This window comes from Salminus brasiliensis, chromosome 20 (assembly GCF_030463535.1).
Source record: "Salminus brasiliensis chromosome 20, fSalBra1.hap2, whole genome shotgun sequence".
Lineage (NCBI taxonomy): Eukaryota > Metazoa > Chordata > Actinopteri > Characiformes > Bryconidae > Salminus > Salminus brasiliensis.
The window spans coordinates 15,973,033-15,997,935 of NC_132897.1; the positions used below are offsets into that span (position 1 = coordinate 15,973,033).

A 24,903-nucleotide genomic window follows, 5' to 3' on the forward strand; every position below is an offset into this window, starting at 1 on the left:
AAACATGTGTATTGGCAAGTGAACAACAAAGGGAAATTGTGTAAATTAGTTCTTCCATGGCATCTTTCTTTAATAATACAGTACAAAGCTGAAAGTGTAACTTGGTTGAACTCAAGGGGTTTATTTGCTCACATTTTCTTTTTTAATGTTTAGAGAACGCAGAGAGACTTGGTGGTGCTAAAATAATAATGTTAGCTTTTGAAGGTAGTAGAGGTCAACCATTAATTACCACCCGGCCCTTGCTCCTTATGTTGAGTCCTAATTAGTTGATTCTCCTGAAGAAGAAGAAAAAGTAGTTTGCTGTCTTCTGTGTACAGCTGATCTTCGACTGCTTCATCTGTTGCCTTCGGATTTCAGTTTAATACCTTTTTTACATTTAATTTTTTTCGAACTGTGTTACATTCGTTAGCTAACTTGCTCATAGTGTTTGTAGAAGGCAGCGTAACTCAGTATTACTTGGTACTCACCCGTATCTTCCCTTTCCTCTCTTGTGCAGTTTGATCTGGCACAGTGGCTGTCTGCTGCTCAGCCTCGATTTCCTGAACGGAGCCGCCTGGTGGAGCTCATTCACCTGGCCCTTACAGCCTGTGGCTTGGAGCCTGAGCCTGAGGTCCTTATGCCCTTTAATCTCTTCTGCAAGCATTGGACACAGCTCCTGGTTTATCAGTTTCCTGACCACTACAGTGACTTCCTCCGACTCCTAACACAGAGTAAGTAGTCTCAATAATTATTTATTTGATTAAATGAATAATCTAATTATTACACATAAAAAAATCATGACTCCATGGGTAGCCACTGGCTTAGAAGCAGCCAATGGACAAAGATGAGATATTCAGTTTTCTAGCAGTAATGTGAGCTATCCAGTTAGCTTCTCCATTAGCCAGCTAACTGGGAGAAAAACAGAAAAAACAGATTGTAAGAAGCTTTTCTATTTTTTTAAATTGGTAGATCTTGCTGATGCTATTACAGTACCACTGTAGGAGGCAAACAGGCATTATTACAACAGATGATGCAATGGTTAAGTTTTGGAATTTGGCAGGTGTGCCCCATTAAACAGTGGGTGAGAGAGCTTGTATTTGCTGAGGCATCACAAAAAAGACTCTTGGTTGTATAATTTTCCTTTTTGGCATTTTAAGATTTTAACTTCTTGATTTATTTTATAGTCTATAATATTTGTTTTATTACATATAGTCTTTTATTACATGAATGAAGAGATGTTTTTGACACGACAAGTAATGTAGATTACTTTAACTCTTCTTGTTTGACAGGCTCCTCTGAGCAGCTTCTCAGTGCAGATTGCTGGAGGGCTTCTTTGCGAGTGCTTGGCTGCTGCTCTCATTCTAAAAAAAAAGTTTCCAGATCCTCCTCCACGCAGTCCACTTTCCTTTCCCCTCAACAGGTAACACACTCCATCCCTATGTATTACAGTCATCAAGTGAAGCCTGGTTTCCTGTATACCATGGAGCCATGGTATACAACTTACAATGTACCCTTGTCAGAATACACATACACATTCTGGACCTAATTGTCTTGCCTAAATTCTGCACCTTTCAGGTTGAAGAAACAATAGAGTGGCTCTCAAACTACTTTCTCAAGCTCCGTCTGTCCAAAGGAGACTTTCGCAGTTTTGGCCTCCTCTCTAAATGGAAGCCATACATTGACGAAGTCAAGACATTCTTTGAGTATTTAATCAGTTACCTCATTGATGTGGAACTTAATAACTGCAGCAAAGAGCCACCGGGGAGTGCAAGATTGGTTAAAGGTAAAATAATGATGGCTTCAGGCATTTTTATTTAAATATCTAATGATTTTGTTTTCTTTTCTGACAGTTTTGAATAATGGCAAGTTAGAACAAGCAGGGTTTTTATATCTATCACAATATCTAACAACTAAGTAAACTTTTTACAGTTTCAAAATAATTAAAGGAAAAGAGCCCAAGCAAGGGCTATCGATAACAGGGTTGTGGGTTCAATTCCCGGGCTTGGCAAGCTGCCACTGTTGGGCCCTTGAGCAAGGCCCTTTACCCTCTCTGCTCCCCGGGCGCTGAAGTTGGCTGCCCACCGCTCTGGGTGTGTGTGTGTACTCACTGCCCCTAGTTCACTAGTGAGTTAGTGTGTTCACTACCACAGATGGGTTAAATGCGGAGGACACATTTCGCTCTACATAGTACAGTGACAAATACGTGCACCTTTACCTTTAAATGCCAGGTATGTCTTTCAGTTCATTTCTGCTCATTCTACTTTGCAAAAGGTTTCTGGTACTGTCATATTCTTGGGCTGCCTTTGCACGCACTGCTCCTGTGAGGTCTGTTTTCAGATTTATAATGATATTTACATCAGGCCGCTGTGAGGGCCATGGAAAACCTTTTAAGTTTAGGTTCATTATCCTGTTTTAGAAGCCATATTCTATTTTTAGCTTTCTTACAGATGATGTGATGTTTGCTTCCAGAATTGGCTGTTTTTTAACTGAATCCATTATTTTCTTTACCAGCGAAATGTTCCTGAGCCTGTATAGATAGAGAGGTGTTCTTATTAGGACATTGCGCACCATTTCCTCATATCAGCCAGAAAGGTCTGTTTTAATCACAGGAGTTCTTTCCAACATGCTTCTGGTTTGTATAGATGTTGAAGTTTTCTTTTGATAACTTTTCATATATGTGCAGTTGTCACTTCACAGTAGAACAGTCCATCACCACTCCAGAGTCAGCTAAATCCTCCTGAAAGTCTTGCTGTTTACAAGCAGTTCTCTCTGAACGTTTCCTTCCAGCTCTTCCAGCTTCACCTCCACAGTTTTTCCTTAACTGCCATTTTCTAATTCCTAGTTATGAAATGAAAAATTGAACTAAAATGCATTGCCATCTTGTAGCTTTTTTTCTGCTTTGTGGACATACATTATTTGCTAGGCAGCTGCTGAGAGAACACAATGGCTGCTGATTGTTGGGACAAGGTTTGAGGAGCATGACCTGGCTTGCCCTAGCAAGCTCATTAAGGTCTGAAACTTTGGTAAAAGACCTTGACCTCACACCTGAGAGGTCAAATATCTTTGGATGCCCAATCTTTTGCTTGGGGCTCTTTTCCTTTTTCATTTGAAATTGTCCAAAACAAAAATAACACAATAAACTATTTACAGTAACAGCAATTTCAATCATGTCATTGTAAATAACCCAAAGCATCCAGTTCTACATGTAATTATTTTTATTTTTAATTCAGCTCTTCAGGACCTCCATTCAAAAATGTCAAAACTCTTCAGGCCCTGGATTCTAGTCCTGGACACAGATGATGCAAGGTAATATCTACTTTTGCTTAGTCATATTGTTACATAAGTGAGAACTGAAGTGATGACTAATATAATGACTATCATCCATATGCTTTTTATTCTATCACAGCAACCCTCGCTGTTCTCCCTGGCTTGAATCTGATACCACATTAGCAGTTAGTCTGGTTGGCCTGTATACACAGTTGGCTGCGACCATGCATGACAAATTCAAAGGTAGGAAGAAGAATGTTTTGCCTTAGGAGGATTTGGACAATCGGAGCAAACTACATTTTAGACATGCACATTATGACCATGTTAAAAAACATTTTTAAAAATGAGTATATAATATTCTTCCCATATCTGTAAGATAAAACCACTTAACTAATATTTTCTTTTTTTTTTTCTTATGTCAGATCGCCTGTTGCCAGGGCAAAGAGGTGTCCTGTGGCTGCATCTAATGCACTACTGTGAGACATGCACTTCTCCCAAGATGCCTGAATACCTGCTCTATACATATCACACTGAGTACAGCCATTTGCCGTGGAAGGACCTCCATCCAGATCAAGCCCTCATGAGCCAGTTTTTCAATGTGAGACACAGATTCTTAAGCCATTGAGAAACCTGAACAGTCTGTTGGCACCCACCACCCAGCTAGCGATTCATTGGTTCATATTTGAGATAGATTCTTTTGTGTGCTTACTTACTTTAAAGCATCTGAAACAGTAAAAGCAAAGAAATGATTTTCAGTTCTGCACAACAAAAGGGTCTTAATAACAGCCTTTAGCAGTACATCACTCATTTCCATGAAAAACATAAATACCATCCTGGTACAGTCTACAAGGTCAATGTGACACAGACAGAAAAACAAAGCAATCTCATATCTGAACCCTGATATGAGCACAGCAAAGGCAACTGTGGCAAGGAAAAATGTTAACAAGGAATAACCTCAGGGGGGACCCAGTCCTCTTTAGGGCAACACCCAGGGTAAATAGAGAATAACATTCAAATATCAGTTTGCCTATAATAGTTATTATCGTGATTAAAAGAGTAAATTATTCCAAAATATAGTGTTTAGGTATGGGGCTGGTTGTCTATGGTCACCTCTTTCAGTAACTATTTTGAGTATTGTTTAGAGGCATTAAATGCTATTACCACTGTAATGAATAACACAGCTCTCTACAATGCACCATTTTCAGATTAGGGCACTCTACATATACATATAACTGTTCATACAATTCCTCTTTAAGGTAATTCAGTAAGCTTTAAGGAAGACCTTACCTTACCAAGTAGTATTTTATACTTACCTCAAACTGTGCTGTTTGAGGTAAGTATACTTCTTTGGAAACTACTTAGGAAGTAGTCCTGTGTCAAAACCTGCATAAATACATCATAGGGTTTTTTTGTAGCCAAACATTATGCGTCAGAAATTTAGTTTATTGAATTAATATTTTTCCCCCTTGCTAATAATTCCATAGTTCCAACAGCTCATTATGGTGTCATGCAATCAGAGGTAACTGTAAGAAATGTATAAATGGGTAGGTCATGTTATCAAAAATAAGAAAAGTAGCAGAAAAGTTATTTTTTAATAGGGAAAATAAAACGTTGGCATTGAATAATTCAGTAACTTGACAGAAGCCTATTTTACACACAAATTTATTGGCACTTATGAACAGTAATGAGAAAAAGAAACAATGTTACTGCTGCACTAAATTAAAATAATTATGGAATTAAAATGAAATAATTCTATATTAAAGAAAGAAATAAACAAAAATATATAAACAAATAAATAAAAGACTGTGAACATGAGAGAGACCCACCAGTGCAGGTGGATATATAGACAACACTACAACCTAATTGCAGTTTTTAAAATTCTTTCTACTGACATCTTTTTCTCAGATTGGTGGGTAGAAGCATTTTAATCTGAGAGTAGTGAGAAAAAAAGTTTGGAGCGACACACAGAGTGACCTGTTCACACTCTGAGCAGAACAAGCCAATTTGTTCATGTGCATGAGTAGACAACACGTTTAGCTCTATTGTATAACTATTGTAAATTATTTGATAACATTATCTCCTATATGTTTTCTGTGTTATACATTTCTGTCTGTGTTCTTTAGGTGGAGAGAGGAAGTCCAAAGAGCTGTTTCCTTTTTATGGGTGAAGTGCTGTGTGAAGTCAACTGGGTCAGCGCGTTAAGTGATGCCCTGAGCCACCAGCCCAGTCCCAGTGCCCAGATGATGGTAGTCTACCTCCTCTACCTGATGGTCTTCCTGGCTAAAGAGGACCACCTTCTCAACAAGCCTGTAAGTAGTATATTATGATTCCTTAGTTGAGCCACTATTCACTCTTCACTGAAATCCTATTGGACGAGGTCCATCGGTTATAAAAATACTTTAAGACCATTTGACTGTAAAGTTAAAATAATCAAAATCCCTATTTTTCTTTCTGTCTGTTGGAAGACGTCATCAGAGATTGTGATGGATATTGTGCCATACTTTCAGTACTCAGTCATACACAGCGTAGGTAACAATATACAGCAGTTTTGAAAATCAGTCAATTGATTTAGTGGAGAAAATAATCAGCAGATTAATCTCTAATAAAAATAATCATTGGGGGTTGAGTCCCTATTTAGCATCTGACATTAGAAAGTGGCCCCTTTGGAAACAGATTTGTACTAATCATTGAATAAATGATCATTACTTTGCATATTTATTAAACAAAATTTAAGTCAAAGGCAGGCTTGTATCCTTATTTTTTACTTCATTATGATTCATGTGTATACATTTTATAAGAATACTGCACACTCATCCCTCATCGGCATCTGGAAACACCAGCCATCAGCACCTCACCAGAGTGACACTAGCCATTTACCAAATAAGTGCCTCTAGCAACCAGAAGTATTTCATGTGTGAGCTACCCTTGAATGTAGCGCTTTTGAAATGTATTTGGTTTCAGTTATTACAGCGTTTTTTAAATGTTGTAAACGCTGTTGTGATTTAACTAAGCAGGCCACTGTATATAATAAATAACATTTATGTATAGTAAAGCATTTTCATTTTTTTAAGAGTCATTATACCTGATTATTATGCTGCTAATAAGAAGACTTTAAGTTGGGGGCAAGGCGGGGTGGCGATCATCTAACATCCTGACCTCACTAATGCTTTTGTTGCTGAATGCAATCAAATCCTCACAGCAATGTTCCAAAATAAATTTAAAAATCTAAAGTAGTAAATTAAAATCTAGTAGACCTTCCCTGGACAGTAGAGACAGTTACTTTAACAAAAGCAGTATAAACTCTTCTTGTTTTTTTTTAAAACCCTTCTATGTTTCTTCCATAGGAGTCCTCTCTTTTGAATCTGCTCGGCCAGTCAACCTCTCTGCCCTGGCATCTAGTAGACTTTTCTTCCTACCAAAATGTCATAGTCTATGTAAATACACACTACCCAGCTTCCCTTGTTCTCAACCGAGACACATCTTCACAGCTAGTTATCAAACTCCTCAAAATGACTGCTGGCTTTGGAGCAACCTTAGATGGATTATTTCACAAGGTTAGTATAATTCATTCTTAAATGTATAATAAAATAGAGAAAATAAAAATTAGTTTTTATCTGGACATCCGTAAACTGGCTCAACTGTTCACCTCCTCTGTTAGGACATGACTTTAAAGTGCCAAGCCTTCCTCCATCTGATGGTACAGTTTTTGACATCCCTGGATCAAAACAGTAACATCAGTCTGGCTTCCTTAGAGACAGAGATGGAGAGACTTTTGGAGTGTATTGTCCTTTTCAACCCTCCTGGTAAGATAACACAGCTTTTCTTTTGCTTTTGTCTCTTTTTCGTCAGCAACATCAGTTAATAGCCTGTCACATTACATTGTCCAGGCATTTTGTTTAGACATACCATTATATTTTAGTTTCACCTACCAAAGTTAAAAAACTTTTTCTTGCTGTTCAAGAGTAAAACATCATAATTAGAACTAATGATGTATTGACAACATTAAAATAGGCTCTGTAGAACTTCATCAGTAAAGGAAAATACAATACCCGTTACTTTGTCCAGTACATGTATTGAATGATCATGTATTGAAAAGATTGGGGGTCTAAAGATTGACTTCTGTGGAGCACCACATTTATTTTTCTGTTACTGTAGTCAAGTTATTTTCTCCTTTCTTCCTTCAGAAACCGATCTGCAGCAGAGACATATGGCCACATGCAGCCTGTTTGCTGAGATGCTGACACTGCTCAATGGAGCAAGTGTGTCCACAGCAGAGGGGCTAGGGTCCAAGCTCCACTCCTGGGTGGAGAAAAGAGCCCGGGGACCACTGGTGTTGCCACTTCTCACGGCTGCCTGTACATGCCTGGCCTCTGTACGTCATATGGCCCGCACCACTGAAGCCTGCATATTATCCTACTTTACTGATGGTAATTTTCTGTCAACATGGAGACATGAAGGCTCTTTAAATCTTTAAAACTATTTAGCTCATGCCAGGAAACAAAAAACAACTCTCTGAATACTGTACAATTGAAATATAGATGAATTTGCTTTGTTCCTGTGAATGTTTCTCTTTCAGGAGGTTGTGTGGACCAGTACTCGGGCTGGGGGCCCATCCTGGTCTCTCTCCAGGTTCCTGAGCTGACAGTGGAGGACTTTATCCAAGAGAGCCTGGCATTGGGCAGCTACCTCACCCTCTATGTGTTCATTCTTCAGAAACTCAACATGGATCAGACCCTGCTCAACGAGAAGAGAACTCTTGTGCTGCTCAATTCCTGGATCAACCAAGCCTTTCCCAGGTAATTGAAAACAAGACCAGATTTGTACCATTGTTGATGCACTTAACCCGTTTGCTCTGAATGATTTGTTGTCAGCATTTTTCACTATTTGTTTATAGATTTAGGACCTCTGTGTCACGTTATTCCTTTGGAACAATTGCCTTGCAAGCAATATACATAGTAACTGTTTCAATGTAACTACAGCAGTCCGGTAGACGAAGCCAAGCTGTTCCTGTGGTGGCACAAAGCCTTGCACCTGCTGCAGGTTCAAGTGGATCAGGGTGACCCTTGTGAACTGGACACTCTGGTACTCTCTTTGATGGCCTTTCAGAACAGCCTTGTTCAGCTGGGAGAGGAGAGACTCAATTCTGGCATCCTTGGAGCTATTGGCCTGGGAAAGAAATCCTCGCTCTCTAATAGGTGAGAGAAGGTTCTTTATGATCATTATCATGTATCATATGGCTGGATGCCAAATGTGTACAACAAGCACAACCTCAGTGCCATCTGATTTCCCTATACCCATCTCAAAGCAAAAGGCATTATCTTTAATAATCTTAATTTTGTATTAAATAATTTTTTTTTTAAACTAAAAAACATTTTTAGTAGTGTATATATTGCTAATATGTAAACATACATTACTAACAATTGTATAACCATAAAAATGGTTGCAATTAAGTTCCATTATGACTGGCATTGTCATATTTTGCTTTATTATTTATCTAACACTATTTATATATTATACGATTATATATATAATTCACAGACTGGATCACAGTCAGCTAAAAAGAAAATAAAGGAGACAAACTTTCTCCACTGATGCACCAGAGCAGTGTCATATATAAAGATGGACCAATAGCTGTTGCTAGTTGTGCTGTGTCCTAATACTTACGGTGTTGGGCTGTGCTGAGTGATGTACTCTGTGTGAATTAGGTTAGTCTTTGCACTACTTTTCCCACAAGGTATGTTAGTTTTACACCTTCTGCGAAGATCTGTCAATATGTGAGTTTGAAACTGTTGAAAATGACAGACTCATGTTTTCTATCGCCACATGCAATAAAATCTTTACACAAGAGTTCTGAAGCATGAAGCTGTAATGTGGAATAAACAAGGCAACTTGCTCTATATATATATTGCAGATTTCGAGTTGTTGCTCGTAGCATGTCAGCATTCCTCCTGGTGCAGGTGCCTTCAGAAAACCAGTTACGCATTCACCCAGGCACAGAGCTGCAGCTGTCCCCTAAAGCCCAACAGGTAAGTGCATGATCTCCTGAGACCTGAATTCAGGAAAGAAAGTGGAAAAAGTATACTGGCTTAAATCGTGTTATTTTGGCCACATAGTTTTCATAACGAGGAGTCAGTAGTGACCAAATCCTTTTTTTCTGCATACTTGTTGCTGTTTAGGGCACTGTAAGTATTAGGGATGTCCACACCCCTGCCAGTAACTAGTGATCGGGGTAACCCTGGAGTTTTGTTGTAGCGAAAGCTCTCTGGCATCCTCTTGGCACCATTAACAGACATGATTCTGAGCTGTTGTCTGCTGCTGTGAGGAACTTGAAAACTACCCTAAACATAGGTGAACAAAGTGCTATGATGTAAAATCAAAGGCTGAAGTTGTCCTCTAATTTAACTATTTAAATATTTAAACATTTACCAGTTAAAAAAAAATAAAAAAATTGTTCACCAAAATGAACTATGTTTAGGGTAGGTGGCAAGATGGAACGAAAAGGTCAGGTCAGGTAAGACTGTAGGTTAGCTTACCTCAGAGCCTTACTGTAAACATAATGCAGCCACAACAAACAGCACACAGAAGAACCACTGTGTTTTTGCTGTTTAAACAAATTACTACTTGACAAACAGCAACAGCTGTCAGTTCAAAGTGTGTACCATTATACACACACATGATTTGACTGTTGCTTTTTAAAGGAAATGGGAGCTGAATGGTCAGCAATAAAATAATTAATACACTATGAAATGTAAACGTTTTTAAAAAGTTGCTACCAAACAAAAGCAATCAGTGTAAAATGTCTCATAATATAAACTGTTCACTAAAAATGTGATTTTACTAGTGTTTATTAATGCTTTTAACTAAGTTGTGGGACTGTATTATATGCATAAATACAAAAAATTTGATCGGATCAGTGTCGGACGACAGTCAACATTAGGGTCCTCAGATCGTATAAGAGGGTACGATTTAATTACCAAAACTTTAGTGTATAGATGAATATAAGGATGTCCAGTGCTTATATGAACGCATGCTACATAACATTCACAATTTCAGTTTTTTTTTATGCAATTAATTTTTCTTCATGGTAAACTTTAGAGTAGCATCTAAAATCAAAGTATCTTGCAGCGATATCTTGCTCTCCTAGCTCCTGTGTGTCATTAGAACTCGCCATAGATTGAGCTTACCTTGGCATGCTGGCTGGAACGCTTGTGAAATTTGGTTGTGTTTGGTTGTGTTAAAGAATCCTTTTTAGAGGGTATGCATTTGAATGTTTCAGGGAATTCAGTCCAGGATCAGTAATAAAAATAAACATTTTGTCCAGCAAATTAAATAAACTGAACTGTTCAAACACATAAAACTCTTTTGATTCCAATGTCTATAAATGCATTAGGAGAACTTTATTACATGCCTTAAATCAAGCTAACATTACATACTAACATTGTATAGGTTTCTTTTTAAGTCAAGGTTTTCCATTACATCTGGTATTATTCTGTATACCTCATATCAAGCACAGGACAGGACAAGTAATCACCTATTTTGTGTCTTCAGGCCTTGGCAGTGCTGGAGGCCATGCCCGGCAATAAGCAGTACTCAGAGCTGCAGCAGTCTTTGAGCCAAGCCTGTCAGTTCATTAGGTACCCTGGCCATTGTCTTCGTGACAGCAACCACCTTTTATCCCTGCTCATCAACTCCCTCTACGCTGACCTCCATTACCTGGACATCATTCGCTAGTAAGGCCTGAATCACAGATGTCACTAGAGCTTTGCTAAGGATGCTTTGGTGAAGACACAAAGAATGAGCGTGGCAACCTAAAAGAGGTCTTTGTTCAGGACAACAAATCAATGGGTAATTTTTGTTGTGATTGCGTTACATGGAACCTTTGAAATCTTAAATATCCTCTAATATTTAATGGAAGAAATGGCAAAGAGAACATCTTAAAATTTTTAAAGCTGCAGTGTACTTACAAGCCAAGTATCAACCAGCACGTGTGTATGCTGTGATTTGCTCTTTCTCGCTCTCTCTCCCCTTCTAGTTTTTTTCTTCCTTCTTTTGTTTGTTTCCTATACATAACATTTACAAATATCTCTTCATGTTGTTCCTGTCTTCCCATTGTTTTTGGCCTAATAAATGGCAAACGAAAAGTGTAAATGTGGCAAGTATAGGAACCCCAATCAATATTGATCAAGATGGTACAAAAAAAAATTATATATATATATATATATATATATATATATATATATATATATATATATATATATAATATCAGTTGGTCATATTAATGTAGTATTTTAAAGGTTTTATGGGCTTTGGTTTAAAGGAACACTTTGGGGGGAAAAAAGGGGTTAACATGATTCAACACTCACCCCAGATACAGTTGATCAAACGACATTTGATATACTAGACTATCAGCATCCATGTAAATCCACACCCAGAAAAGTCTCTCAGTCCTCAGCTTTCAAAATGCATCCAGAGCACAGAATGACTTACTTTAATCTATAAACATACATTTATATAAATACATGCAATAAATATATACAAAATGTGCAAAAAACGATAGGTGACAGGCTAACATTGCTAACAAACACTGGACTAACATCTGTTGTCAAATAAAGAAGTGTCTTGACTGATGAACTGCATCTGGGTTCAGTGATACATCATGTCCATTTGATATTTTATGCATCTCCACACAATCATGATGAACATTCATGGATAGCATATCTTCACTGTTTGAACAAATCTCGGGTCTTCAGATTTTAAAGGAGACAACTTTGCAGGAGATTGGGGGGGAAAGGGGGGTTATACTAAGTTAATCCATCAGTTCATTTTGAACTATTCCTATTTGTCTGTTCAGCACGACAAAATCTTGAATATCCAATTTTGCACATTTTGACAATTTGAATCTGGCAGTTGTTCTTTGTGTCTGACATTTCAGTGGACACATGAATGGACCAGTAGAAATGCTTCAAAATTAAATATTTCTACATTGCCTTGCATAAAGGTTAAGACAGTTGTTTATCCCTTCTCTTTATGTAAAGGATCTAAAATGGCCTATAATTCTTTGCTCCCTTCCTCCTAGATCTTCATGCTAATATTTAAGCTTGCACTTTAAGGTGGTGTGACTGGGTAATCAAATACATGCTTATTTCATGCAGTCAAATGTTCATTCAGCAATTATAAATTACCACGTTTAGACTTTTAAGAAATGTGCTCCATCACACACCACAAGGCTACTGTTTGTTTTATTTTTTTGTCTCAGTATTTTCATAGGCTTTTTTATTATTACTATTATTTTTTTGAGAACTGGAAAACTAGGATGTGCATTTTACAATTACACTGTTGCACTTTTGTCAATTTTATATTTGCTTTGGAGAATGGTATCATATTTAAAGAGAGCTGCAGAGGAGAAACTCTAGTGGTGGGTTCAGTGGAGTGAACCTGGTGTTATGAATTAATTGAAAACCATTTAAATGAAGCCCTTACAACATCTGGGGCTCTGAAATGTCTGGAAATGTATTCTTTCTTGCCTTAAAATATGCTTGCAGTGTTGCAGCATGTGGCTTTTTTTGTATTGTGCCATTATTCTGGTTCAGTTCTTACACTAACAAAGTGTCATCACCAATTTGTACACTGCTAATGTGAATGCAAATAGTCTTAGGCCACCTCTACCGATGTGTACAATACACAATTGAAAAGAACAAAGTGTCTGTTTTACTCCTTATGATGACCGTTTGGGTTTTGCTTGTAATGTCTCAGCATTTCTATTAGATATGTGCATTAGAATAGATAGTTGTACATGAAGTTATTTGAGAGTGCATATTGAGTCTATTCTAATTTAGCATCAGTTTTCCACACTCTGTAGAATTTAGAAACCGTTAAATGTTTGAATAATTTCCAGTAAACCTTTCAATTGTTATTTTTGAATGAATATTTCTGACAAGATTAGATATATGAATCTACTTGCATTAGGAACTGAAGCAGAAAAAGGAAAAAATGGTTGGTCCTAACAACCCACCAACCAACACTCCACTCAGATAAACAACACTTAAAACAATAGACTGACCAGTCCAGACCTCCACATCATTGTCTGGAATCACATCATGTGTCTGGGATTACTTGATAGAAACAGAAAATGCTCCAATATCTAAACTGAAATTTGTGTGTATAAAAGTCTTCCTACAGATTTCTGCAGAACTGAATAAGAGTCTCCTGAAAAGAGAAAAGTGGATTCACTAAACACTAAAACACTTATGTTTTTTTTTTTGTTTTTTTTTAGGTTGATGAATTATTGGACTGAAATTTAAATATACAGTTGCAATCAATTAGAAAATTAGGTTTATCAGCAAAATCTATGAACTTTCAGCTGTATGCAAAAAACACAATCGTCAAACATGAAGAAAGTGAATAGCTCAAGACAGTCACCATGACCCAGAAAATTATAGACCAGTCTTAATTATTGCTACGTTATCAAAAATCATGGAATACGGTATACAGAAACAGATAAATGAATGCATTTCAAATTCTAGTACGTTATAGAAACTACAGTCTGGTTTTAAAACATATCATTCTCCATTCACCAACTCCAAAATCAAGCCAAATCAGCCTGTACCTGTAGTATCTTATTATATTTATATACTTTTTTTGTGTCTCATGAGGATAACACAATTGTTAAACATATTCTAGGCAGAATTTCCAAATGTAAGTAAATGGTTAATATTATAGATAATATTATAAGATATTTAAAAACATTCTTTTTGAATGCGTATCTTTTAGTCATTGTCGTTTGCACACTACACGACTGTTCAGCGAAATGAGTTCTTTCACTAGGAAGAACCCACAACTTTCTGCTCTCCAAAAACATGTTTTATCACAAAAACAGACAATGCCATGCGGGAGACCCTGTGAGAGAACCGTGTGCCCATTTTTAAACCAGCACTGAAGAGCGCATTCAGAACCTAAACTAAATAAGTCTCATTATACAAAACTGCTACTATAAAGTTATTTGGCTTCTTTATTTTATTTTACATATTAATAAGCAGCACATTTTATCTAAACTGTTTTGTTGGGGCAGAATTAATGTACAACCTACAAAAGCACAAGTGTTCATATTTCATATCCACTAAAATGCTTTTACATAAATTCTAGACTCTGTGTGCATTACCCAAAATGTGACAGGGCCTTCACATTATTATAATCATACCCTAGATATACCTAATTTCATATGAACTTGTGGTACAAACTTAACTTCACCAATCTTAAAAAAAAATTGGTACAGAAATTGGATCAAAAAAGTTATAATTGAATCCTTGAGCAAAAAATTTAATAAATGTTGGTCCTAGTGTATTGTCTAATTACAAATATATTTCTAATCAACCATTTGTTTCCAACATCTTAGAAAAAAGGCTTTGGCCTAACAACTTTGTTCATACCTATATAGGAATCTCATTTATAAAAAAATCCACTCTGTAGTGGTTGAAATTCTACATAGCCATACATGATAAGTTTGTAAATGATGAATCTTCCAATTAAACAAACAGCAAGAAATGGAATGCCACTGTTGATTCCTATAAAGTTACTTTGCGAAATCAGTTGTAAAAAGCACTATACAAATAAATTAATTATTTGTATTACTCAATAAAGTTATATTTTGTACACTCTACCCTAGTTAAATTCTACTTAATTCTACTTAAACTAGTTAAGTAATTTAACACCCAATATTTCCATCTATGTCCAGAATGGGTGTATGTAAATGTTTGACCACAACTGTACAGCAATAAGAAACAGTAAGAAAATGAAAAGAGAAAAATACTAAAAACTTGGCATACAGGCTCTTTAACTTAAGGTCAAGGACATCAGAATTGAACTCCGTAGCATGTAACTGTTTTTTGGGAAACATTGGAATGCTTAGCAGTCTCACTTACATCCTCATCTGTAAATATAAGTTAGTAGTCTTGCACTTGGAACACTGTGTGACTGATACAGACTTGCTCTCCCTCCCTCCTCTCTGCTCAGCTGTTGCTATGGCTATCTCCGGCTTGACAGGCAGTGCTGGGAGAATGCTGTCAGGGTAGCCAGACAGCAGATGGGAGGGTGTGATACATATACTGAAAAGTACGAGTTCTGGCCTCTCCGCTGTTGCGCTGTTTATAGCGCAGTGAATCCCACTTTGCCTCTCTTTTGACTCAGCTCCACAGCACACATTAAAATGGACAGCTTGGCAGGAATCTGTTGAACAACCTTCAACATGTGAGACCCAAACATTCAAACACATTGCTTCTGCTGGCTGCTTAATACAAGAGGCCAGTGTAGGTCCTCTGTACGTTCTGTACGCTTGGGGAAGATTCTGTGAACATCCATTGGATGGCAGCAGTGTGAACTAAAACATATGTTCATAACCAAATTGCAGAAATTGTCAAAGCATAAGCAACCTTTCTGCTTAGACATACACTGACAACATTCAATGAAGTCAGCAGTTGCCAATACAAGATTTAATTTGAAATGCTGCTACAGATAGAAAGAACATGACTGCGAGACAGAATTTAGGATCTGTCTCTTTACATAAGCAAGGACGTCAACATTTTTTAACACCTCCTCCACTGTCTGCCTTGTCATGTCTTTACATTTATATATCATTTCATTTTGGAGTCCCAGATAACATTAAATGGAATAAATAACATTAAATTAAATGCTCTTTTCATATGATTATATTTAAAACTTATTATTATTATTATTATTATTATGCTTATCAAGTGCTTTTCAAGAACTCAAAGATGCATACAACTGCCAGGACATAGAGCATTACAGACAATAATGCATATAAATAGACCGTACTATTCATGGACAAGACCTAATGTAGGGATAGTTTAGGTTTGAGTAAGAAACATGAGAGATGTTTGAGATCTAGATTTGACCAAGGAGAGAAAATTGGACTGTGGAGGAAGAGAGTTCCAGAGTTGAAAAGAAAAAATTGTGCTAAGTAAGTAGCCCAGCTAAAGAAGGCCTGAGGGTGCAAGTAGGTTTGGCATTTTAGCATTATTTTTTTCTAAGTATTAAATAAGAAATTGATGTGGACACTGAATGAAAGCTTTTGAGTCTGACTCTCTGTTGTCTCACCCCCATCTGAAATAGAGATGTTGAGTGGTTCTACTGTGGAGTTTAACTGTATCACTGTTTATGTCTATAGGTCAGAGTCAGTGTGGTTCAAATAGTCACTGTTGTTAACATGAATTAGAACCTTTATCAGGCCATGTGATTAACATCCCTATTCTTAAATGTACCTATAATTGAATTATTGACTTTTTCCACTGTAACTGTAATGGATTACAGTTACTGCATTTTTGTACCCTTATCACTCACGTGCTACATGTATTTCAGTACTACCCAATACTTTCAATACTATATAATACTATTTAAATATACATTTAAAACCCGCTATACCTCACTGTGCCTGGATATTTGCAGTTTCATTTAATGTTAATTCAACACCCCAAAAATACACAATGGGGTAACAAAAAACTGGTTTTATTGTTTTATTTTATTTGGTTTTAAGGAAAGAAAAATACTTAAATAATCCACAACAAAATTGTAGTTTAGTTGAACAAAAGCAATATTTCACAGGTTTATCTCAAACCTCAAAAACTCACATTTCTACTCATTCACTTCTTGCAGCGTAAAGTCTTAAAAACCTATGAGGGGTGAAACATGAATATTTACTGAATATTCAAAATCAAGGTAACTTTACCAAGCTCAAAAACAGTGCTTTATAAATCACAGTATCAAAATAAAAAACAAAATTTGTACCTGCCACCTAGAATTTTACAAAAAAGGTAAGCAAATGTTTGGCTTCAGATTTATGAAGGCAGGGTGTATAAGCAATGTACATTGCTAAGGGAACACTTAAACAACACAGTATAACTCAAAGTAAAGTAAATCAAGTAAATCAAACTTCTGTGAAATCAAACTGTCCACTTAGGAAGCAACACTAATTGACAATCAATTTCACATGCTGTTGTGCAAATGGAATAGACAACAGGTGGAAATTATTGGCCATTAGCAAGACACACTCAATAAAGGAGTGGTTCTGAAGGTGGGGACCACAGACCACTTCTCAGTACCTATGCTTTCTGGCTGATGTTTTAAACTCTTGAATGTTGGTGGTGCTTTCACACTCGTGGTAGCATGAGACGGACTCTACAACCCACACAAGTGACTTGAAACCCACACTTAGATAAGATAAGATAGTCCTTTATTAGTCCCGCAGTGGGGAAATTCCCAGTGTAACAGCAGAAAGGGATAGCAAGACACTCAGTTACAAAAATTTAGATAAATAATTTACACTATATACACAATATAAATAAGAATTAAAAATTAAAAGAGCAATAACAATATTATTTACAGCAAAAGACTCTTAATTGCACATGGGGGGGGGGGGGTATTGCACATAGTATTCCCTGAACATGAACATGTGTGTGTAGTTAAGTGTGTGTGTATGTGGTCCGCTGGGAGCAGTGCTGGTTGTGCAGTCTGATGGCAGCAGGAAGGAAGGACCTGCGATACCGCTCCTTCACACACTTGGGGTGAAGCAGCCTGTCACTAAAGGAGCTGCCCAGTGCTGCCAGAGTCTCATGCATGGGGTGGGAGCTGTTCTCCAGCATGGATGCCAGCTTGGCAGCTCCTGTCTCCCACCACCTGCACTGGGTCTAAGAAGCACCCCAGGACAGAGCCGGCCCTCTTTATGAGTTTGTCCAGTCTCTTCTTATCTGCCGTCGAGATGCTACTGCCCCAGCAGACCACTCCATAAAAGATGGCAGATGCCACCACTGTGTCGAAGAACATCCTCAGCAGTGCTCCCTGCACTCCAAAGGACCTCAATCTCCTCAGCAGGTAGAGTCTGCTCTGGCCTTTCTTGTAGAGTGCAGCAGTGTTGACTGACCAGTCCAGTTTGTTGTTCAGATGAACACCCAGGTATTTATAAGAGTCCACACACTCAATGTTCATACCCTGGATGTTCACTGATGGAGGGGGGTGTCTGCACCTGCGGAAATCCACCACCAGTTCTTTGGTCTTTCCAGCGTTTATCTGAAGGTGGTTCTGCAGACACCAGTCCACAAAGTCCTGAATAAGTTCTCTGTACTCGCTGTCCTCCTCATTGGATATGAGCATTTGCATTTGCACTTGGCACTTGGCATTTGCCAGAGAACACAAGGATTGGCAAATTGGCCACTGGCGCCCTGTGCTCTTCACAGATGAAAGCAGGTTCACACTGAGCACATGTGACAGATGTGACAGAGTCTGGAGATGCCGTGGAGAGCGATCTGCTGCCTGCAATATCCTTCAGCATGACCGGTTTGGCAGTGGGTCAGTAATGGTGTGGGGTGGCATTTCTTTGGAGGGCTGCACAGCCCTCCATGTGCTCGCCAGAGGTAGCCTGACTGCCATTAGGTACCGAGATGAGATCCTCAGACCCCTTCGTGAGACCATATGCTGGTGCGGTTGGCCCTGGGTTCCTCCTAATGCAGGACAATGCTAGACCTCATGTGGCTGGAGTGTGTCAACAGTTCCTGCAAGATGACGGCATTGAAGCTATGGACTGGCCCGCCCGTTCCCCAGACCTGAATCCGATTGAGCAAATCTGGGACATCATGGCTCGCTCCATCCACCAATGTCACGTTGCACCACAGACTGTCCAGGAGTTGGCGGATGCTTTAGCCCAGGTCTGGGAGGAGATCCTCATCAGGAGCATGCCCAGGTTTCGTATGGAGGTCATACAGGCACATGGAGGCCACACACAATACTGAGCCTCATTTTGACTTGTTTGAAGGACATTACATCAAAGTTGGATCAGCCTGTAGTGTGTTTTTCCACTTTCATTTTGTGTGTGACTTCAAATCCAGGCCTCCATTGGTTAATAAATTTGATTTCCATTGATGATTTTTGTGTGATTTTGTTGTCAGCACAAGAACAGTACAAAACAAAGTATTCAATTAGAATATTTCATTCATTCAGATCTAGGATGTGTTATTTGAGTGTTCCTTTATTTTTTTGAGTGGTGTACATTAAATGTTTTCTTTGACATGTTTCTTGTTTAGTTGTTAGTGTTGTTTCATGTCAGTAAGTTGTTAGTTGTGTTGTACACACTGCACTGTAGCTGTTTTGACAAATGTCATATCAGTGAAACTATCAGCATTTTAAAAGTCAATGAATGCTAAATATATTTAAAGAAAAAAGGGGCAATATTTCTTCCATAATTGTGGATGTTAATGTATTATTACATGTAACAGTTTAAGCTATTGTTTAATAAAATTCAATTAAAAGTTGTAATAAAATTTAATTTAATAAATATTATTCCTGTCTGGATGTCAGAGTGGAGGGGTTATGGAAAATATTTGACAGTTTTTTATGTTGCACATTCTGGTGTGAACCACCATAATGCACAAACACCAAACGTTTGGTGACTGGTCAGACTGTGCTGCATATCCAGAAATATTTGAAATCACATTCACACTTTGCACACAGGTAATGCAGCATTTGCAGCTGAGATTGCAGAGAATGTACCCCCCTCAAATCAGATGTGATATGATACATTTTTGCCAGTTAATTTGGAACAAAACCTTTTTTAGTGTATGGAATAATTGAAGTATGTTCAGTACTTTTACTATAACATGAATGTAATGTGTAATATATGTAATAGTATGTCCACTTTCTGCTGATCTTCCACCCGCTCAGCACATTGGAAAAATTCATGGTAGGATAATAGAGAGGACCCAGTCAGAGAGTTTTCTGCAACATTTGGAAGAACACTGCTCAATGCTACGTAATAGTGTAAAAAATCTTTCGTCATTAAAATCTTTTCGTCAATAAAATTATTTCGGCATTGATTTAGGAGTTACAGATGCAACAGAACTGAACTGTCAACCACTTTGGGGCGCACAAGCTAGGATTGGTACTGCAGAAGTGTAATTTATCAACTTAAAATGGCTTGTTGGACAAGTTATGTTTTAACAATATTCCACAAGGAGTATATCCGTAAAAATGTTTGTACATTTTTGTTTTTTACTTGCTCTTTAAAGTGTCTTTTTTTCAATTATTTACAAACTCAAAACATCTAATTCACATAATCAAGATTGTACCTCCGAATGTAAAAACTAGGGGAATATTCATTATAGGATCTATTTAGTTTATATATATATATATTCGTTCTTGTTTGTTGTTTTTTTTAAATACATACAAACGTGTATGTTTCTTGACTGAAAAAAAACAAATGTGTGTGTTTACTGTTTCTCTGGGAATATTGCCAGCCCTGACTATCTTTTTGTGATAAAGTCATAGAAGTAACAGTAACGGAATGACAATTGTTCATTGTAATGCTGGAGCTTGGAGACTGGGCTCACCTGCTAGGCATCGGGTCTTGGCAGCCTGTGCAGTCCATTTGCAGGCTTCAATTTCAAACCTTCATCTGTTCTCTCAAGTGTGGGCCAAACGGCTTCAGTCATTGCTGGGAACTGTCTACTGTACTGTGGTCTGTATCATGTTAGATGAAATTCACACCGTAAATCTCTATCCTCCTAGCGATTCAGTTTTAATATGGTTCTTTTATGAGAGAATTAAAAAAAATCTAAATTCAGTTTGATTTATTTAAGGTTTATTATTATCATTTATTATTTTTCCACAATCTGGAGTAACTGTTGTTATTGTTATTATGGACAGTTAAAACCTTTTTTTTATGTTTGGCTAACAAAATGACAAATCTATTTTTTCTGATTCATTAAAATATTATACTATTCCAAAATCAGCTAAATATCTTCAGATTGTTGCATGTTTACACAACTAATCACCAATATGTCACTGCTGCTTGCTGTTTGCCTGAGGTGAAAAGACAATGTTCTGCATTTACACTCTCCTTTTCTTTCATGATGAAGAAGTGTGGGTGTCACACACTGGGTGTCAGTACAGTAAAAAAAAAAATGACGGTTTTCCTCCATGTGTGGCATGCTGGTTTCCCTTCATTTTTCCAACGTACAACAGCTCCCGTTTGAGAGGCTCATTAGTATGCGGAGGGCAACGTTTTTCACCAGTGCTGGAGAAAACAGCAGTTGGGGACTGAGAGACCAAGTGAGTGCAGCTATACACAAGGCTGAGACACACACCAGACTGAACTCTGAATCTGACCTGATTTGAACCCCGCAGGTCCATTCTCTCCCTGCTGCAAACATGGCACCACTCCAGTTTAACATGCCTTATGCAATGACACAACTTATTGTACTCACAGAAAACCAGCATTGAAGCATGACTTTAACCATATACTGATTCTTCAGATTCAAAGTAGAATGAAGGCATGGTTAGCCCACATGTAGGTGATCACAGAATACATGTTTGGTCTTTGAAGTTTCTTTAGTTTTGCACTGGACCTATTAGGCCACTCAGTATTGTACAAACTGCATGCCTGAGGAAATGAGCTGAAACAGGTGATGACCAGGGAAGATATGCATGTCAAGCAGGGTGGGTAGGAAAACTCATATGTTCTTTATTGTAGATCTAATGATGTGCTACAGTTTGTGAATGTCAATTTGGTGGCAGAGATGCATCAGTCTGATGGCTCTGTAGAACTGTACCAGCAGCTCTTGAGGTAGGTTAAACTGCTTCAGCTGGCATAGGAAGTATATCTTCTGCTGGGCTTTTCTTGAGTGTGGTCCTGTCTGCAAACCTCAGAATTTTAAAAGAGGGGTCCCAATTGGTGCAGCCATTGATGTTCATGGAAAATAGCAGTGGCAAGAGCATACCATTTTGCACAGTGCCTACTAGTAGTGAAAAATAAGGAGAAGTCCAATGTTCACTGCATCACCCAGAGATCTGTTGAACTAACAAAAAAAACTGCAGAAAGTCCAACATGGAGTTTACCAATCAACACACAGGCATCAAACCACAGCAACAAAATCCAGGCTTGGGTAAGCTTCCATTAGTTGCATTAGATTTGACAATACCCCAACGATTCTCTATGGGGTTCATGTGCGGAGAGTTGGCTGGCCAATCAAGCACAGGAATATTTTATGGTCAGCAAACCATTTGGTGGTCGTTTCAGCACTGTGGGCAGGTTCTATGCCTTGCTGGAAAAGGTAATCAGCATCTCCATAAAGCTTGTTAGCAGACAGAAGCATGAAGTGCTATAACATCTCCTGGTAGATGGCTGCGTTGACTTTGGACTTGATTAAACACAGCTGACCAACACCAGCAGATGACATGGCACCCCAAACCATCACAGACTGCAGAAACTTCACATCTTGGATTCTGTGCCTATCCATTCAGCCTCCGACCTGTCCTTGGTTCAAGAGTGGCTTGAAATTAGGAATGCAGCAGTTGTAGCCCCTTTCCTGGAGACGTCTGTGAGTAGTGGTTCTCAATGCATTGAAGTTCTTGAATTGACTTTTCTTGACAAACAGTCATTCCTGTTGATTGTGTCCACACGATTTGCCCTTCCAGATAACTTTCTATTAATATGCTTTGCATATTTGCACTCTGCACACATCCAGCCGCTTCAGCTCTGACCTTCGCTGCTGATCGCCTTCTGGACAACAGTTAAGTCAGCAGTCTTCCCCATGATTGTGGTTGCATGTGCTGAACTAGACCTAGAGATATATGCCATTTATGCAGTTTAACTCAGAATAAAATATTGTAATAATATAAGATACTGATTCTGATTGTCATGAGCTATAAGCCATCCTGATCAAAAGTCAAACAAAAAGTCTTGAAATGTCACTTTAAATGTAACAAAAATAAATATACAGTTGACTTTTTTGAATTATATTCGAAACAAAAACTTTAATCAAAACAAATTAATAGTATGTGCTTGTATGTGCATATCTTGTAAACTTGATATGTAGAGTGGCACAAGAAACAGAAGATATGCAGCCATGGCCTAATGGTTAGAGAAGCGGTCTTGGAATAACTACTCTAAAATCCACAGTTCAGCTGAGGTGTCCTTAAGCAAGACCCCTAACCTTCCCAGGTGCTAAGGAGGCAGCACACTGCTCCAGATGTGTGTTCGCAATGCCGATTATTACAAGTGTGTGTGTGTTCACTCCCACAGATGGACTAAATGTGGAAAAAAAATCTGTTCTGCTCCCATGCAATGACCATAAGAGATTATCATGTTCTGAACTTCTCTTTCAGTGTATATGTCTAACTGGATCCCCAGAGACTGAATACAATTCAGTTTTTATTTATTTTTTTTGTATTTTAATTTTGCTTCTGGAAATAAGTTCATTCATTGGAATCAGAAAATCATGTATTTAAGTATTAGTGTTTAGGTCTTTGTGATATAAACCAGGGGTGTCCAAACGTTTTGTCTAGGGAGGGCAAAGTGAACGTTGGCATGTGCTGAGGGCCAAAAAACACAAAACAATATAGAAGTAAAAAAAGATATGTAGGTAAACTGAGTAAAGGGAAGTGCATTAGGGTTACTTTCTGCTGGACAAAATTCAACTCTGGTACACACACTTCAATTAAAAGCTCATTTTGAAACAAATTATTCTTTCAGTTCAGGTGTCCAAACTTCTGACTAATATTGACTGGTCTATATACAACCCAAATTTAGTGGGTTATCCAGTCCTGAACTAAAAGTATAAATTCAGTTGTAAATAATAACTAGAATTAAGTAAAAGATTAGGTTTATGCCTGCCTTTTCCAAATTACTGTTTTGCAACAGTCATAAATGCGGGATTAATCTCGATGCTGGGGAAGCTGTAGATTCATGTACGTCGCAAAACGGTAATGCCATCTATTTCAAAAGACAAGAGACTACAGACGTGAACAGTAAACAAGTAGGTCATAGACATTTCATAAAGGTGCCAGGCAACCGTGTACACTTGAGAAAAAGGGCTATAATATGAAACCTTTACTATTTGGCTGGTATTTAGTTCCTTGCATAGGTACCTGATTTTATGTGGAAGTGCGAGTGTAAGGTGTTAATCCTCCCTAAATACTCAGCCTGACTTAAATAATACAGTTGCTAATGTTTTAATGACTGTGTATTTACATTATTAAGAAAAGAAAATATGGTTGGTAATAAAATAATAAAATTACACAGCATTAAGTTGACATTATGGCTTTGACATTATTTCTAGTAATCTTACCAGAAATTATTACTACTACCATTATTATTTCTAGTGAGTAACTTTTTCTGGTTCTAGCTAGTGTCAGTTCATCATAGTTAGCCAAGCTAGAGATACAGCTGGACTAACTTACAGTACAAAGATACCCTTCAATCATGCCAATGGCATTATACTCATCTTAAGGTCTTTGTTTCTTATATTTCATCCATAATAAAAAATAGGAACCAAGCTTATTTTACCACCCATAAGGTAGAAAATTAGTATTTCACTTAATTGCTACTTTAAAATATACTTAATAGATTTCTCTGGTTAAGAAAGTGTTCATTATCCTGTACACACCTCATAGTACCACTGCAGAGAAAGAGATGATGAATGATGACTAGAAAGACAACAGGACTGGAATGTACACCATTTATATTTATATTATATGGTGACATACCACACAACAGTGGTCAAAATGTTTATCTCTCGTTGTATTGAGGACTGTAATGCTAAAGGAACTCCAAGATAGAATGAAACAATTTTGTGTTTTTCCTGTATTCCAGCTTCCAGA

The 24,903-nt window shown here is 37.7% G+C and overlaps 1 protein-coding gene across 3 annotated transcripts in view; it reads left to right on the forward strand.

The window, feature by feature from the left end:
• Positions 1-12,792, forward strand: part of epg5 (ectopic P-granules autophagy protein 5 homolog (C. elegans)) — a 35,656-nt gene extending 22,864 nt beyond the window's left edge. The window contains exons 32-45 of one of the 3 annotated variants that reach the window (XM_072664533.1): positions 497-710; positions 1,269-1,399; positions 1,555-1,762; positions 3,210-3,285; positions 3,386-3,489; positions 3,669-3,844; positions 5,370-5,555; positions 6,591-6,800; positions 6,905-7,049; positions 7,431-7,673; positions 7,823-8,042; positions 8,226-8,441; positions 9,158-9,272; positions 10,795-12,792. In XM_072664533.1, the coding sequence (XP_072520634.1) occupies positions 497-710; positions 1,269-1,399; positions 1,555-1,762; positions 3,210-3,285; positions 3,386-3,489; positions 3,669-3,844; positions 5,370-5,555; positions 6,591-6,800; positions 6,905-7,049; positions 7,431-7,673; positions 7,823-8,042; positions 8,226-8,441; positions 9,158-9,272; positions 10,795-10,977 (2,427 nt within the window). In that variant the 3' untranslated portion in view covers positions 10,978-12,792. Of the gene's footprint in view, positions 1-496; positions 711-1,268; positions 1,400-1,554; positions 1,763-3,209; positions 3,286-3,385; positions 3,490-3,668; positions 3,845-5,369; positions 5,556-6,590; positions 6,801-6,904; positions 7,050-7,430; positions 7,674-7,822; positions 8,043-8,225; positions 8,442-9,157; positions 9,273-10,794 lie in introns of those variants that run through there. The other 2 variants (XM_072664534.1, XM_072664535.1) reach the window with 2 other exon arrangements.
• The last annotated feature ends 12,111 nt before the right edge of the window (positions 12,793-24,903 follow it).